Source organism: Lotus japonicus, chromosome 6, assembly GCF_012489685.1.
Source record: "Lotus japonicus ecotype B-129 chromosome 6, LjGifu_v1.2".
NCBI classification, from domain to species: Eukaryota; Viridiplantae; Streptophyta; class Magnoliopsida; order Fabales; family Fabaceae; genus Lotus; species Lotus japonicus.
In genome coordinates this window covers 17426874-17443452 of record NC_080046.1, presented here as the reverse complement: position 1 = coordinate 17443452, position 16579 = coordinate 17426874, and the positions used below count along the sequence as shown (strand labels likewise).

Below are 16579 nucleotides of genomic sequence, written 5' to 3'. Positions count from 1 at the left end.
TCTCACGCTTCAATGAAGTATCATGCTGTTCACGAGGTCTCACGCCTCAGTGAAGATCCATGCTTTCCACAAGGTCTCACGCCTCAGTGGAGTATCACGCATTCACAAGGTCTCACACCTCCGTGAAGCTTCTCGGCTCATCCCTTGGATGGCTAAACAAACTGCTCCCAGAGCGAATGAGTATCAACATACCCAAAACTCGAAATCTTCCCAACACTTGGATCCGACGACACTTCTCATTTTCCAAAACTAAACTTCAATCCAAAGCTTGCATCCGAGATTGTTATCTTTATTTAAAGGTTTAGAGGTTGTTTAATATCTTATGAATTTCTTTATAAAAATAGCTCTTTTTAGTCTTATCGTATTCCCTATGAGTTCAAAGTTCCCATAAACCCAAGTAATTCCCTGAGAAGGTCTCGATCCATTGGAGCATGACAAGGTCCGAACTCCGTTCGTCCTTTTAAAACTCTCTCAAAATCTCATAAAAATTCGGCATGACCTGCCCGTAATCCTCACTTTTCAGAATCTCAGGTACAAGTGGAATAGCATCATTGAAACAGCTCAACCAAAAGACATAAACAGCATATTCCAACACATCCTAAGTTAACCATGTAGCACATAGCATGTGAATCATTTAGCACACAATATCATGGCATCAAGTACTCAACAAGTTCGGCCGAAGCCTCAGAAATCATTTCAGACATTTAGCAATTAGGTGCATAACACATAAATCAAGTCGAATTTCATCGACACCTAAAGCATTATCTAGTAATTCAGAGAGTAGCCCTCACCGGTGGGTCTTCCAGCTTCCTCCTCCAAATGTTCTTCAAGCTCTTCTCCTTGGTTTCTTGGAATCTCCTCAAACGAACCTTAAGCAAAAATCACAGAAATCAACACCAAGAGTCAGAAACTCAGCAATCAAAGAGTCCTAGGGTTACACAGTACACTACTACCTCCGTGGTACGACAATCTAACGCGTTAAGACAAGTTTTCGAAAAATCGGATTCTCCTCCCCCCTTGATATAGCTCTCGGCCACTTTCCTTAATTGGGAGGGTCGATTTTTCTTCGATCAAACTTGGTTCCTAGGTTAACATAAGCCGTAACTAAGACGGTTCTAGGCTCGGAAAAATTTTCGGATCGAAAACTGATATAGGGGTAGTTTGGTCATTATTTTTAGCTCAGAATTTCAAAATTGGATTTTTGAAAAACAAATTGGATGGGGACGTCCACAACGACGTTTATGACGACAAATCCTACTAGCACTAAGCCAAGTCGATAGATTAGAGCGTAAAGGTTGCGACTTTGGCGAAAAATGGGTATTTAGGGTAGAAATTGATCCCGGCGGCATTTCGTCGACATTTGACAAAATCTAATCCGCAGAACACGCTCAGGAGCATGCAGGGAAGAAGTTTAGACGCTGAAATCAACTGATTTGAACAGTTTTTCAAAAACCTCAAAATTTTGAACTCAGAAAGTCGCAGGAGAAATGGACAGAAACGACGATTCGAAGGAGAGTATAGATTACCTACCTCGAGGTCTTCGATTAGTGACGAACGGTGAAGCAAACGGGCAAGAATCGACGAAGATCCGGATCTCTCTCTCTCTCTAGAAACTCGCGGCTTTGGGGGGTGGGGAAAATGGGTTTTGTGAAAAAAATCTAATTTTTCAACTATTTATAGGTTTTGGAAAAAAACGGAAAAATGATTTTTTTGCGATTCCGATTTTTCCTGCGCGTTCCTTTGCGCATTCTAAGATAGGTTCTGGCGACAGAATTCCAGAACTCAAAATAGAATTCTTGGAATTAAACCAAAAGATCCAAAATCGGCATAAGTCGGTGTAAGTCGGTTTATCCCGAAAAACTACTTTTTGCAGTGATCGTCGGATGAGAAAACTTCCTTCTGAAGAAAGATTAGGAATGATGAGAGATGTAGGAGAACGCGGGTGGAATCTTCGTTTGAGTTTCCGGATAGAAAAAGTCTTCATCGTCTGTCGATCTTAGGTTTTCCGAACTATCAGGGATTCCGTTTCGGCAAACTTCCGAGAATTGGAATTTGACGTTCGTACATTCCAGGATTTCGCATCGAAATGGTTGTTTAAGGACGGAAAAGAGAAGTTCTAACATTTCTCTGAGGATTTTTGGAATTAGTTTCCATCGTGTCCTAAAGCGTAAATTAACTATTCACTAATACCTTCGACCTAGGATTAAGCGTATGTTAGTCGTGCTATAACTCTTTCGGTTTTTCGATACATTCTTGGACTTTTCCTGAACCTCTTTCCTTCCCAGATTTATCTTAATCAAATAACTTATTTATTTTATTCACTTATCCAAAGCGTTAAAACTTGGGCCTTACACTAATGAGCTCATAGCCGCTCATTTTTATTATTTATATTTTTTTCTCTTTTAATTTTAATAATATGCAATTTAAAACCATTTTGAAATAATTGAGGCCATTTATTTTTTACTTTCTCAAATTCTCATGTTCTATCTAATTATTTAAATATTTTTAATGAACTTAAAATAAGAAAATTAGCGAAATATTTCATGATATTTGAAATTCTATGTCAGAAATTAAATTAGAATTTGAAGATGAAGAAATTTTGAATTTTTCCTATTCACTTTAACCACAAGTATATGCTATTGAGGCAAAGTAGGGTCATTAGAATTGAATTCTCGACTTTATGGGTTTAAACAATCACTTTTAAGTTTTAACCACTGCAATCGCTCTTATTGAGTTAGTTTTTCCTTATTTTGAATCATTTTGATGATTATGAGTTTGCATAAAAAATAACTTAACTTTTTTTAATTTTTTAAATTCATTAAAAATTTATTTTAAAATAATAAATTAGGAATTCTAAGTAAAATAAAAGTGATAAATAAACTCATCATAATAATTTAAACTAAGAAATCAAATTGGCGGAATTCTTTTATTAAATGATCTACAGGACTTGTTTCAATCAAATATTTTTTATTAAATGATCAAAATTTCTAATCAGTAAGTACCCTATCGCTTAGCGCACAAACCGTGAGGTAAAAGATTAGTCTCACAACTAGCGAGTTGTATTATACTTTGGCTAAGACAAAAGAAAAATCAAAATTAGGAATTATTAAATGAAGCAATATTTTTTAAGGCCAGGGTGTGGACACACACCGCAGGTATCATTTTCACAACACCTACCCAAACGTCCAAAACACCACACAATAGGTGCCAAATGCCCAAATTTTATTCCATACTTATAATAATACAAACAGGGTTCTTGATAGGAACCCGGTATTCAATTCAGCTTAGGCGATATCGAACAATACCATGGAGGACAGACACTATCCCTGCATAGTAAATAACTAAACACACAACACACCAAAATAATCCCCAGCAACACTATCATATGACTCATGAGAACCTAGTAAATTACTTATCTGTCCCTACAAGGACAGTAGAGTCCAAAATAGAGAAACCAGAACCAGTCCTCGACGTAATCATAGATGTGGACATGGGCTTATACATGGGCTTGGGCCGGGCCTGGCCCAAGTCATTATTACAGTAATTATTGACAGCCCATAGGCGATAAGGTGAAGTGTCGGTAGCCAGCCACTGCTCCACCGTGAACTGCTGCTGAGCACACGGTAAGTGCACCCCGGTGGTGGTAACCTCCACGTAGTTACAGTACCACCCATGATGAGGACCCGACCCGTCTGAAGTCAAGTTGACAGCACAAACGGATCCTTCAAGACAAGGCCCTCTTCCACTGAATATATCCAGGTTGCCACGCTCGTAGTAGTTGTGACCCGGTTCCATTAACCCGCCCCATGCTTCCAAGTTTGTTATGTATATGTAGTAGCCGTATTTGTCGTATAGTTTGAGCCCGATTATTGAGTCTGTTCCCCCCTTGATGATCGACCCGGTTCGAACGTACACTGTGTACACGCAATCTTCTTCGTCCTAGTGAAAAAAGTACAATTTTCATTTTGTTGTTTTTCAGCTGGAACAAACAAACAAACAACATAGAGATGATGATTAAGAGTGAGATTACGAAATTACCGATGTGACGGTTCCGAGGGAGAATAGCGAGAGGAGAAGGAGGAGAGCGAGGAACCTCAGTTTGATTGCCATGAGATGGAGTATTTGGTGAAGAAAGTGAGTTTAATTTGTTGTTCAGTGATGGATACAGTGTTACAGGTCTCTTTGTTCATAAATAAAGGAGGGCCATGTGGTGCACAGGTGCAGGGTGGATGGGGAATTATGAATTGGTGATGTTTGGGTATATAATTATTTTCCTTTTTATTCTTAGTTTTGGAAAAATGTTATTGTCAATTTCTTTAATTTCTAGCTACTTAAGAATCATTTCAGTTACCTTCAACATAAGAGTTTGCAAATCCGCTAACTCTAGAAGATAAGATAAAGCAAATCATCACATCACATTATTGATTGATTGAGTTAATTATATTTACTTTTTTTTCATATAAGATAATTATTATCAATTGAGTTAACTATACATTTATATTGCATCTACATCTGTTCCTTATTAACTGTCTACTTTAAATAAATTGTTTTGTTTCTATATATTTGTCAATTTAGCATTTTAAACGAGTATTAAATGATATTTTTTCTAATAGTTTACTTGTATGAGCAATAAATGACGAAAGATAAAACACATTCTAAACAGTAAAATTGGAAAAGAAATAATACTTTTATGAAAATTAACAAAATTAATTGCACTACTTAACATGTGTTCTTCTTATCTCTTCGGACAATTAGATAAGAATGGGTGTAGTATTGATCATTTCATATGAGGTAGTCATTATTTGGGTGAGTACGCTTGAGATGCTGCATACATCCCTCAATGACCTCCTCATAAGAACTTTCCCAAACAAGCACTACACCAGAAAAGGGCTTTTACAGCGCCCCTATTACAGCGCTTCACCTAGCAGGCGCTGTAAAAACAACAACACGGAGCGGATAATAGGATTTTATAGCGGTTAAAGAATAAATCGCTGTAAAATCATTACTTATTAACTGCGGTTAATTTTGCAGCCGCTGTAAACACAAAAACGCGGAGCGGATAATAGGCTTTTATAGCGGTTATGTTCTAAACCGCTGTAAATAATTGGGTTCCACTATTTACAGCGTGTATCTACTAACCGCTGTAAATAATATATCCTGAAAATTAAAAAAGTGTTTCATTGGGGATTCGAACCCGGGTACATCAAAAATTTGTATGAATTCTTACCACTGGGCTCGAGTGAGCTTTAATTAAATATGTTGGTTTTTATATATAAGTATATTATATTGATTCGTACCCCACTAACAAAACCCAGTAACTGTAAACCCTATTCTTTACCACACTTTCACTCTCTCGACTCTTAACCTCTTCTCCTTCTCTCAAACGCGTTTTACCTCTGCCTCCACCGTCCTTGCCGCCAGCGGAGCCGTCCTAGCCGGCGTCGGAGCCGTCCTTGCCACCGCTGTCCTTCCCGCTCTTGTTTTGTGTTCCTTTGTTCACGGTTCTTGCCATCTTAACCTCTGTTCCATCTCTCAAAAGCTTGCTGCACCTTGTGCCTCCACCGTCCTTGCCGCCACCGGAGCCGTCCTTGCCGCAGCCTCCGTCCCTGCTGCGCCGTTGCCGCTCTTGTGTTGTGTCCCTTCGTGCACGGTTCATTGCCCTGTCCTCAGAGTTCAAAAGCGCTCCATTGTTCCTCTCCTCGATCAAGCAATTTTCTTCTTCCTCATAAGGTATGATTTTCTTCAATTTTGTAAATGCAACCTAGGGTTTGAGTGTGTTTTATGATCGCCGGTTCACTCACTATAACTATTGCTTGAATGTTGATTCTTTAAACATTGTTTTAGAATCTGGTCTAGTAAGCTCTGCAGAACTGGAAATATGTACAACTTGATTTCTGTTCCTTATTCTTGTGCACCCTGAGTTGAATAGTAATGCTTTAGTTTTGATTTTGATACAGATGATTGTATATAGCTATATATGAATTGTTGTTGGCAATTTAAAATAAATTGCTTAGTTGAATGGGATGCTATGACAAGTAAATATGTCACACAAACTTTTAATTGAAGAGACAATATACAGTTATCAAACTCATGTATAAATGATCTGTAGATTATGTGTGTATTAGACCATTGTTGATAAGACTAAGTTGATAACAAACTACCAACATACTTCAATGGGTAGCAACTAACAATAGAGATTCAAATGTGAGAGCACAGGAGCATATAAGCCTATTAAGTGGTTGTATTGTTGTTAAAACTCTGGAATGAAACTTGAATAAGAGTTACTATGGAAATAGGTTCTCTTGCAATGTTGTTTCTGAAGTGGAATGTTATAAATTTAAGATTTTAGTGAAATCTACAACTGAAAAGATGTTGCAATTGCTCTTTTCACCTATAATAGAATAGTCTGTTGCATTAGCTATCTCTGGTGTTGGTTCTCAGGATATGGCCAGTCATTGAGAAATTTGGTATAGAAATTTCATAATGGAGATCATACATAAATATTCAAGTGTAGGAGGCTCTCTAATTTGGTATAGAAATTTCATAATGGTTGGCTTTATTATAAAGAAAACTAATCATTCTGTAGTAATTTATCATTTGAAATCTATGCTCCTAACTTGAGTGATCTTATTCAAGTGTAGGAGGCTCTCTAATTTTTTGAGCATGTTATCAACAAAGTTGATCTGTATAAATGATCTTGAATGGCAAAACCTTCCATAATAGACTGTTAAAGAATCAAATGAATGCTTCTGTACTACCACTTTGTATATTCCAAAAGTAAGGGAACACCCTACAATTAACAACCTCTACTTAATTAAATCTCCATCTTTTTGGGCTGAACTTTAGTACTTTGTCTATTAACCAACTCATCTAAAGCTTCTTTCATCCAAGCATATGGGCATATTTCTTTTGCTTCAGCCACAATAATCTGCATGATGCTTCACATACCATTCATGGAATCAAGTGTAAGCTATAATCAGTTAGAGTTAGTAGTTCTTTTGGGATCAGTAACTGATCCAGCTATCTGTACATACTGTTTCACTTTCTCTTGTATTAAATCAACAGAACTCAGATTCTGATTACGCTTCTTTCCTCTCAAATTTCAATGCATAAAGTCAAGACTCCACAAGTGTAGTTAGCTTAAACATTTTAGGGTTTCTAATTTATTTTTTTGCTATATTTTCTTATATTGTGGATATATATTGTCATATGTTTACCAATGTCTTTGAATTTATTTCATTAACTATGTAATATATTTTCTTGTCTTAGCCAGTTTCATTATTTGCTGCCTGATGAATTTGGCAATGGAACTTTTTATGTTTTAAGCTTTGGTCGAATTTTGGCATTGTGAAATATAGTTGATATCTACATTAATAGCTATAACATGCACTGTGTTCTAAATGACCCTTTTTATGTTGTCTGTATCAAAAACTGACCCATGGTTTTACATGTGTTTGGAAAGAGTCAACAAAAGTCAATTAAATAAACATTTCATCTCCTAATTGACGTTTAACCTAATGACACCCAGCCTTAATACATGAAGTTCTAAAGGCCTTTCTGTACTTGCTAAGCACATCAAAACAACAACCAAGCTTTTAATTCTAATGACCTAAGTATATTGGAAAATGCAAACGGGGCTTTTCAGTTGCTAAATAAGCTGAGCGTAGTTGTCTGAAGCCTGGATCATTTATTAAATGTTTCTTTTATATTTGTTCAGGTACTGCTATATCTTTTTGAAATAGGCATACATGATGCATGTGGTCTCTTCCTGCTCAATCATGTATCTATTGCTCATTTTTCTGCTTTGCTGGCATTATTTGTTTTTGGTGGCAACTTGATAATTGTAATGCTTATCAGCATTTTTGTTTTTTCATAGTTCAAATGCTAATCCACCATTTTGGATCCCTATACATATTGTGATCCCAGAGAGGTCAACTGAATGTGCAGTGTTCAATGTCATAGCAGGTATTTTGATGCCATTGCTTCATTCTATGAATTTGAATTTGTAATGTTTTCATTAGCATTATTTGATGGATTGCCCACCATCTAAGTAACATTATTTCCCAAGCGAACTTTTTTTTGTTGTTGGAAATTTAATGTTATATTTATATCTTCTGCAGATTCTCCTCGTGATTCTGTCCAGTTTATAGAATGGTCCCCGACCTCCGGTCCCTGTGCCCGATTGATTGCAAATTTCCATGGGAGGGTGACTATTTGGACTCAACCTTCTCAAGTAAGTGTTAACTATCAATCTCATCTGCAGGGCTATAAAATTGGGTTGTACTGTGACATATTCTAGCACATCTTTCAATATAGTATAGTTGACTGGTCCACTGGCCACCTTTACATTTTCACGACCTCTCTATTCCATATATTTTCTTCTACTGTATGTTTTTTCCTCTGATAGTTTGTCCATTCAGGGGCCACCTAATCTTGTTCGTGATGCTAGCTGTTGGCAGCGTGAGCATGAGTGGCGGCAAGATATTGCAGTTGTTACAAAGTGGCTATTAGGAGTGTCTCCGGTATGCAATTAACTAGTCTTTAGTCTTCACTGATGTCATGTTCAAATATTTTGCACATTTCTCTTGATGGGAGTCTTATAAAGATTTTTATCTGTCTAGTCTATCTTTGTCGTTGAACTTTTATGGTTATGTAAGAGACAAGTATATATTCTCTTTCTCCTATCTCTTCAAGTTTCGTAATTCTCAACCATAGTCTTTCAGTGGTACAAACTCTGAACAAGTAGCTCAGCATCTGCACACGATAGGCCATAGTTTCAAATTGTTATATGGGTCTACTTTCTGCAAAATGATCTTAAGCATTTCTTGAGACTTAAACCCAAGTGTTTTTCAACTTATGATTTTCAGTGCCCTTCTTTTTTGCTTACCCTGAAATTGAAAAAAAAAAGGGAAGTGTTGAGTTTTATTCCTCTTATCATATTTTCCTTCTCTTCTTGTTTGTCCTCACATGTACAACTGGTTCTTCTATTCCTCCTCTGTACATTTGATTCCATGAATGGTATGTGAAGGTTCTCTTCTTTAGAAATTGCTTCGAATTTATGAAGCTTTTGATATTTAGATATATTGGTTTTGATATGCTGAAGTTCAGAAAATGTTTATTTTATGGCTGAGTTGATATCCTGTGTTTAGAAAATGTTGATCTTTTTTGTTTGGAAGACTCAAATGGGGAGAGGGTCCTTATAATTTGGAAACTCAAGGCACATTTCTATTGCAGAAACTCATTTATGGGAGTTTTTTTTTGCTGTCATGGAATTACTGTCCATATGCTTGCTACAAGAACAGAGGTTCTGTTTACATGAGATGTTACTGTGCTTATATGCTATACCTTGTTTTAGCTTATGTTACTGTGCTATACCTTGTTTTAGTTTGGTGATGTGTATTGATTTTACAGCTTTCATAGCTTTTGAAATGTGTACCCTTTCGGTTAAATTATGATCAATATATCTTCTTTTCAGAAGAAAAAAAAAAAAGAAATGTTGATCTTTTGGCTGAACAAGTGTGGTAATTAATTCAACCAAAAAAAAAAAAATTACAGCGGTTACGTGGAGGAACCGCTGTAATATATATTATCAATTACAGCGGTTACTGGCTGAAACCGCTGTAAAAGAAGACTCACGTACAACAGTTATTCGAGAGAACAGCTGTTGTAGGTCTGTATTTACAGCGGTTTTATTAAATCAACCGCTGTAAATAATGCGTCTTTTACAGCGGTTAGAACCGCTGTTAAGGCTTTTACAGCGGCGAGATCTACAGCGGTTCTGGACCACTGCAAACCGCTGTAAAAGGCTATTTTCAACCGCTGTTAAAGACCTTTTTTGGTGTAGTGAAGTCTCAACTCCTTACCAACCGACCACATCCACTACAAGAAAACAGTCCAGTAGTGACCGCCAAATCAGTCACCAAATGGGTAAAATCGGTCACTAAAACAGTTAGTGACCGAAATATATCAGTGGTTAAAACGTTGGTCGCTACGGTTAGTGACAAAAATAGTGACTGAATTAGTGACCGAATTTAGTGATCGATTTTGCAACCGATTTAGTGACGAATTTAGTGACTGATTTTGCAACTAATTTGGTGACTGATTTATTAACCGCTTTTGCAACCGATTTAGTGACCGAATTAGCAACGGAATTTGTGATGGATTTAGTGATTGATTTTGCAACTGAATTTGTGACCGATTTAGTGACCGAATTAGCAACCGATTTAGTGACTGATTTAGTGATGAATTCAGTGACGATTATGACCACAAATTAGTGACTGAATTAGTGACAGATTCAAAAAAAAATATTTTTCTAACCAATCTGATTTAACCTTGTAATAACCATATCTATCAATCAATATAGGAACAATAAAACAGTCACTAATTCAACTTCAATACTCCACCTACAATCATCATAAACTATGTTAGTCTCATACAATACTCTACCAACATCATCAAGTCAACATTCATAAACTAGTCTATTACATTACACTTAAAAACAAAGTTTGATAAAGTTCAAATAATCCCTCAAGAACCACCTAGATCATCTGCATCCTCTGACTCCTCTAAATCATCTGAATTATCACCGTGATCTGTATGCACATTGGTTGGTGCTGTTGTTTGCATCATTTCCATCATCTGACGTACCATTTTTTGAGTGATGTCTAATGTGTCCCTCAATTGATCAAACTCTTCTCTTCGTACCCACTCAGATGATGAAGAGCTTGAGCCACAATATTTGTTATGCATCACAGTAGACTCCATTCCTAATCCATAAATTCTACCTTTTTTCACACCAGCTACCTCAAGCCACACATCTAGCTCATTAGGTGGAGGAGCATTTTGCTCAGATGCTTTTTGCGTCCTATCTTCCCATGTACTTTCAAATGTAGCCTATTAGCAACAATTAGTTACAATAACATTAATCATAATTATACATAAAGTAACATACTACTCTTTTTCAAGACACTTAGAAAATTTTCAGTACTTCAAATGACCGGCACATATTGTCCATACAAACTCTATAATGCTTACTACCTTATATTTAAGAGCAATAAAGACAAGAGCACTATACAATATTAATGAAACATAGTACTTGTACCACTTAAAAGCGTGAAGGAAAAAGATATACCTGAATTTTAAAAAGCATGCAAAACAATCAGTAGGCAACCTTATATGACATACGACAAGAGTATAGCATAAAATTCAGAATGACATACATTTACGTGTTCTGATTTCTTATCCACCCATGTAGCATCCTTGCGTTGGTGTGTCTGGCGAAACAATTCTAGCTGAGTAGGAGTGGTTCCGGTCTTTTTAATCTAATAAAGTACAATAAAATTATGACCATATTATCTATATCTAAATTAAGAGAAGAATAGACTACAAGAGAAAGATCATCACCATATTTGCTTTATGCTGAGAAGTGGTAATAGAGCCACCAATATGAAGGGACTGTCCAAATCCATCACAATCGGATGCCCGGTTTGCTTTTGCTTTGACACTTTTGATGTTGAAGCTTACACTATCCCAATGCTCACGTAACCCATTCCATACATGATCTCCCAGCCAATCTGGTCTTGTTTTCAAGGTACGAACCCTACTTAAAGTACTTTTCATCAAATATGCACCTCGTGCTTCAAAGTTCTTTTTAGCCCATATATAGTCGGGTGGACAAATAGAACATTTACTCTATAATAAATACAAGTAAAGTTAGATGAAATTGCAATATATAAAAATAATAAATCAAACATGAAAATTAACATATGAATCTACCATGAACTCTCCAAACAACATATTTCTTGTGTCCTTGGGTATCTTCTTCCATGATGCCCATCGATCAGTATAGTGACTTCTGAATATATCAGTAATGATATTAGCCGCATGGTGCGAAGGTAAGAACCTACAAACAATACATGTAAACAATTAGAGACTTATTAAATGCACTAAAATAACTTCTAATAAATAATGCATACCCTTGACCCGCAAGGATGAGAGTAGTTTTGTCATCATCTGATACAGTTTGAGATTCACTTGATCCAATTATAGGCTCATCACCCGTTTCAGAACTACGGGGTGAAGGGGTTGAATGAGATGTCCTAGGTGATGGAGTGACAACAACAACATTTGGCGGTGATTGAGTTGGTGGGACATTGGTGGAATCCTCTTGTGCTAAAGGTGGAGTGGCATGATGTGCCACATGTGATGACATATCATTGTGAGTGTGTGATAACGGTCTTGGACGTCCTCTAAGAGTTTTGGATTTTCCCCGACCACGATCTGACATCTGCAATACACACATAAATAAATTTCTTAAATATATTTATAAAAATTAAAATTAACAACAACATAAATATAAGTACAATTTGTTACCTTTTATAAAGAAAACACAATATTACATTTTAATAATCACCAGAAGATATATATTGGTCAAACAATTCACAATCATTCTCAGAATCATCCTCATCCTCATCCTCAAAATCATCCTCATCTTCATTCTCTTCTACCTCGTTGTTTTCTCCATCATTAGTATCATGGATTTCCACTTCCTCATATACACCATCATCATCTCTCAAGTGACCATCTAGCTCCTCATTTGAGACCAGATCAACGTGAGCTGTTGTATCTTGATATGCAACCTCTAATGCATATCGATCATCAACTGTACCCCTTGGTTTGGTTTTAACAACAACCCACCAATCAACCTTTTCTTTTATTTTTTCTGGGTAAGGCATGTAGTACACTTGAATTGCATTTGTTGCAAATATGAAAGGGTCATATTTTGAATACCTTCTAGAACGGTGCACCTCCACAATGTCATATTCTTTGTTAACCTTCATACCACGATTGATGACAACATCAAATCATTCACAGTTAAATAAAACTATCTTTTTTATTGGTTCACTTGGGTATTGTAGTTGCATAATCTCTTTAAAAGTACCATAATAATAATGTTCATGCTCTTCATCATCTCCTTCAATACAAACTCCAGAATTGATGGTTTTCTTGTTGACACTCCACTCTTTTGTATGAAACTTAAAGCCATTGACAAAGTAAATAGGCCAAGTCTCCACCTTTCTCTTAGGACCCCATGCTAAGTGATGCAATAATTGATCATCTACCATGTTATTTCTATCATGAACCTATCATTATCAAGTATAAACCTATTAGAGTTTATATTTCACAAGTATAACTTTAACTCATGTAATATTAATGTTAAAAACTAAAAACACTCACATAAGATCGAAACCAAGTTGGAAACTCAGATGCAATCCTACCATCAATATCAGCTTGAGAGATATTAGGAAAGGATGCCTCCAAATGTTGCTCAAAGCGTCTGACATTAATAACTATATTAGTAAATATATTATTGAATTAAAAGAATACTCAAACTACAATAAACGAACGTACTCAATGAATGGTTTAACTTCGTCACAATTAAGTAGGATATGCAAATGAGCAGCAGCTGATTCCATATCAGTTAAATATCGACTCTTAGAAGTTCCAGCTGTTCGACCAGGATGACTGAAGATTGATAAATTTTGTGGATCTACATCATCATCATGACCTCCAGCATCATAGTTCATTTAGTCATTTTACTGATGACTGAATAATTATATTATTTTATTCTGTAGTTTGCTACCGATAAGTCAGATTTGTATCTAGTTAAACAATTCTATTTATTATCTATTTGAATGCTCTTATATTTTAATTTGTTGAAAAATATTTGTCAACACATCATGAGGGTTGTGTTAGAAAAATTATATATTTGAATTTTGTTACCGATAGGAGGGTTGATTGGTGCACGATCGGTAAATACTTTTTTAAGCCACTTATGCTTCTGGATCTTTCAAAAAAAAATACTTATACTTCGAATTACCAACCACCATTGTAAAGTTGATACATTTATTTTTCTTTTCCCTTGACTTCTACTTGTATTAAGTTGAATTACCCCTTGTACTTCATTTAATATATTTTTATTCAGCTTATAAAAAAAATGGAAAAAAATGAATACACAGTTACACAAATAATTAAAGCTGAAATGGTACGGAATCCCCACATGGGAATGGTGGTTGGTAATTCGAAGAACAAGAGCTATGATTTGTTGTTTGTACGTAGATATACTCATTCACTCCAGGCAACGCGTTCCACTTGGATTGGGTGGCCTCTCTCTTGAGAATGTCAAATGGACCTCCATTGTCATTCACTCATTTGTCATCATAACAATTATTGTCATTGTCTCGTTTTATTTCGATCTAACAAAGAAAAATCAACTCAAAGCTTATAATAAAACGATAGTCATTTCTTGAATTGGAGCCGACCCGATAGAGCATATGGTGGTCAATGCAAAAAGGTTCTATTTTACATATCTACTATTGGCTATTGTATTGATCTTGCGGATCGAAAAAAAGTACTTTATCGACATGTATTAGACATTTTTATTTTTTTTTCTTTTTTAAATATATATATATATATCATTTATTTAAGATTTTTTTTAATCCTAGTTACATTCTAATTTCATCTTTTTCTAATTTGTTATGTCTTGAATCAATATACAAAAATCATTTTAATCTTCCAGATGTATATAGGAAAATAAAAATATGAATTTTTTTTGTTAATTTTCAAATCATTCATTTAAAATTATTTGATATCAATTTTTTTATTGCATATTTAGTTTTTTTTTGATATATCAGAAAGATAAATTGAACCCGCCAGGAATCGATCATGGACCGCCCATACCCAACCCATATATCTCCCATTTCCTACCACTTGAGCTATCCTACGAGGACATATTTACTATCATTTTAAACGTAAGATATTACATTCATTTTTATTTATTTTGTAATATAAAAGATAACCAAATCATAATGGTAGAAAAATCACAATTGAGTTTCATTAATTATTCTAATGTTATTAAAAACATTAAATGTCAAATTAATACAACAGTTATTTTTTTAAATTGTCACAATTGACTTTTTTTAATTATTCTAATGTCATTAATAACTACTAAATCAAATATTAATAAATAAATTATTTTCAAAAGTTGAAGTTATTTAATATTTAAATTAATAAAAAATCAGAAAATATAAATATGACATCATCTACTTACTAATTATAGTATGAGAGAGAAAATGTATGAATAAACACATAGAATGAGGGGGTGACACTTATCGGAGTTGTGACTTTTTAGTTTCAAAAATAGTATAGAGTATAAGATATTTTAGAAGGGTTTTAATATATTTAACAAAGAGTTAGAAATCAAAGATGTGAAATGTAATTTATGTATTGAATTAACACGTAACTTCATAAATGGAGATAGCAACTGATCGGACTAAGCCAATCAAATCTAGGGGAGGTGTTATTTGAGGAGGAAACTACTTCCAGCTGGATTCGAGCATCGTCACAGAGCTCGGGAGGGGTCCCTGCACACTCTGATTCCTATGTTAGTGGTTGGAGAGCTTTTAAATTTTTAAGACATGGAGAATAGATAACGTACCAAGAGGCTTATATAGCCGCTCGAAGGGTAGGGGTAGCCTAAGGGGCACGATGAGTGCCTAGAATTTGACTTAGCATAGAGTGTTGGATCTCTCTAACCCATCAACTATTCACAATGATCCTACAACCAAGGTTTCCTTGTTCGCGAGGACTAGATTTTGAGCCTCACGCTTGCCCGCATGTTGCTAGGTCATAGAGTCAGTTATGAGATTGTTGAGGTGATAAGGATCTTTCCCTAGTGGACGACCGATTGGTCTAGTTGGGTCATCCCTGAGCTTGGCTGGTTGGAGATGATCGACTATATGCAGCTTGATTGGCCTAGACGATGATCGGTAAGGGAGCCTCTCAGAACAGTAGTCCCCTAGCTCTGGTCCACAAGGATTGTGGAGCTACAACTAAGGGTTTGGGTTCCAAAAGGAGGAGCGCTCGACCGACCTGGTAGGTGATCGACTGGAGAATCTCCCAGAACATTGGTCCACAAGGATTGTCAATCTTGAGCTGGAGTGGGGAATTGCTGAGCAAGGCGAGCGGAGGAGTAATCGAGGGACATCCCTGGTCGATCACCAGACATGGGGTGGATCTTTGGGTATGCGACCGATCACCGCGCCAATGACCGACCGATGATCTCTTCCCCGAACAGTAACAAAAGAGAGAAAATGTAAGAGATTTGATACATAATATAATTGATTAAATATAGAAAGAAAATGAGGTGATAGTGTGAATGTATATAGGGCAATGTATAGACATTTGGGGCATAAGGAGAAAGTGTTAAAGTGACGTTCTTTTTACAAGAATCTGAAATAAACTTAATATATCATATAAATTATGACTATTTGTGTTATTTCACTTATTTGTATTATCTATAAGTGGTTGTTCTATCAAGTTTTCACATATTAAACTTGCTTCTACCTCAATTTTATGAATAGTAATAAATTTATCAATAGCTACAGGTCGAAATTCAAATAACTTTTCCACTTATTCTTTTTTTTTTCTTCAATTTTTCAAAACCTGATTTTATACTTTCTATTTGACATTTTCCCTTAGAAAAAATAAGAATAAAAAATATACATAAAATAATAAATAA

General features: G+C 35.6%; 3 protein-coding genes across 3 annotated transcripts; all 3 read right to left on the bottom strand.

The window, feature by feature from the left end:
• Positions 1 to 3203: 3203 nt before the first annotated feature.
• On the bottom strand, positions 3204 to 4294 carry LOC130724558 (PLAT domain-containing protein 3-like). The gene is made up of 2 exons (XM_057575823.1): positions 4039 to 4294; positions 3204 to 3939 (listed from the first exon to the last, which is right to left on the bottom strand). The coding sequence occupies exons 1-2, from the start codon at positions 4108 to 4110 to the stop codon at positions 3409 to 3411; spliced, it is 603 nt and encodes a 200-aa protein (XP_057431806.1). The 5' UTR covers positions 4111 to 4294; the 3' UTR covers positions 3204 to 3408.
• Positions 4295 to 10456: 6162 nt separating this feature from the next.
• LOC130724594 (uncharacterized) lies at positions 10457 to 11852 on the bottom strand. The gene is made up of 4 exons (XM_057575864.1): positions 11776 to 11852; positions 11404 to 11691; positions 11220 to 11321; positions 10457 to 10893 (listed from the first exon to the last, which is right to left on the bottom strand). Exons 1-4 carry the CDS (start codon positions 11794 to 11796, stop codon positions 10528 to 10530), a joined length of 777 nt encoding a protein of 258 aa, XP_057431847.1. The 5' UTR covers positions 11797 to 11852; the 3' UTR covers positions 10457 to 10527.
• Positions 11840 to 13586, bottom strand: LOC130725027 (uncharacterized). Its single transcript, XM_057576291.1, has 5 exons — positions 13411 to 13586; positions 13237 to 13336; positions 11976 to 12286; positions 11884 to 11902; positions 11840 to 11851 (listed from the first exon to the last, which is right to left on the bottom strand). The coding sequence occupies exons 1-5, from the start codon at positions 13584 to 13586 to the stop codon at positions 11840 to 11842; spliced, it is 618 nt and encodes a 205-aa protein (XP_057432274.1).
• Positions 13587 to 16579: the final 2993 nt, after the last annotated feature.

What these genes read in the sequence shown, in the direction of transcription:
- LOC130724558 (XM_057575823.1), bottom strand. Translation starts at nt 4,110, where the DNA reads ATGGCAATCAAACTGAGGTTCCTCGCTCTCCTCCTTCTCCTCTCGCTA. An exon ending in CCCTCGGAACCGTCACATCG is followed by an intron (nt 3,940 to 4,038) that starts GTAATTTCGTAA and finishes TTTTTTCACTAG; the next exon opens with GACGAAGAAGATTGCGTGTA.
- LOC130724594 (XM_057575864.1), bottom strand. Translation starts at nt 11,796, where the DNA reads ATGTTGTTTGGAGAGTTCATG. An exon ending in TGTTGTTTGGAGAGTTCATG is followed by an intron (nt 11,692 to 11,775) that starts GTAGATTCATAT and finishes TATTTATTATAG; the next exon opens with AGTAAATGTTCTATTTGTCC. An exon ending in CTCAGCATAAAGCAAATATG is followed by an intron (nt 11,322 to 11,403) that starts GTGATGATCTTT and finishes GTACTTTATTAG; the next exon opens with ATTAAAAAGACCGGAACCAC.
- LOC130725027 (XM_057576291.1), bottom strand. Translation starts at nt 13,586, where the DNA reads ATGAACTATGATGCTGGAGGTCATGATGATGATGTAGATCCACAAAAT. An exon ending in GAAGTTAAACCATTCATTGA is followed by an intron (nt 13,337 to 13,410) that starts GTACGTTCGTTT and finishes TATTAATGTCAG; the next exon opens with ACGCTTTGAGCAACATTTGG. An exon ending in CAACTTGGTTTCGATCTTAT is followed by an intron (nt 12,287 to 13,236) that starts GTGAGTGTTTTT and finishes TGTGTATTGCAG; the next exon opens with ATGTCAGATCGTGGTCGGGG.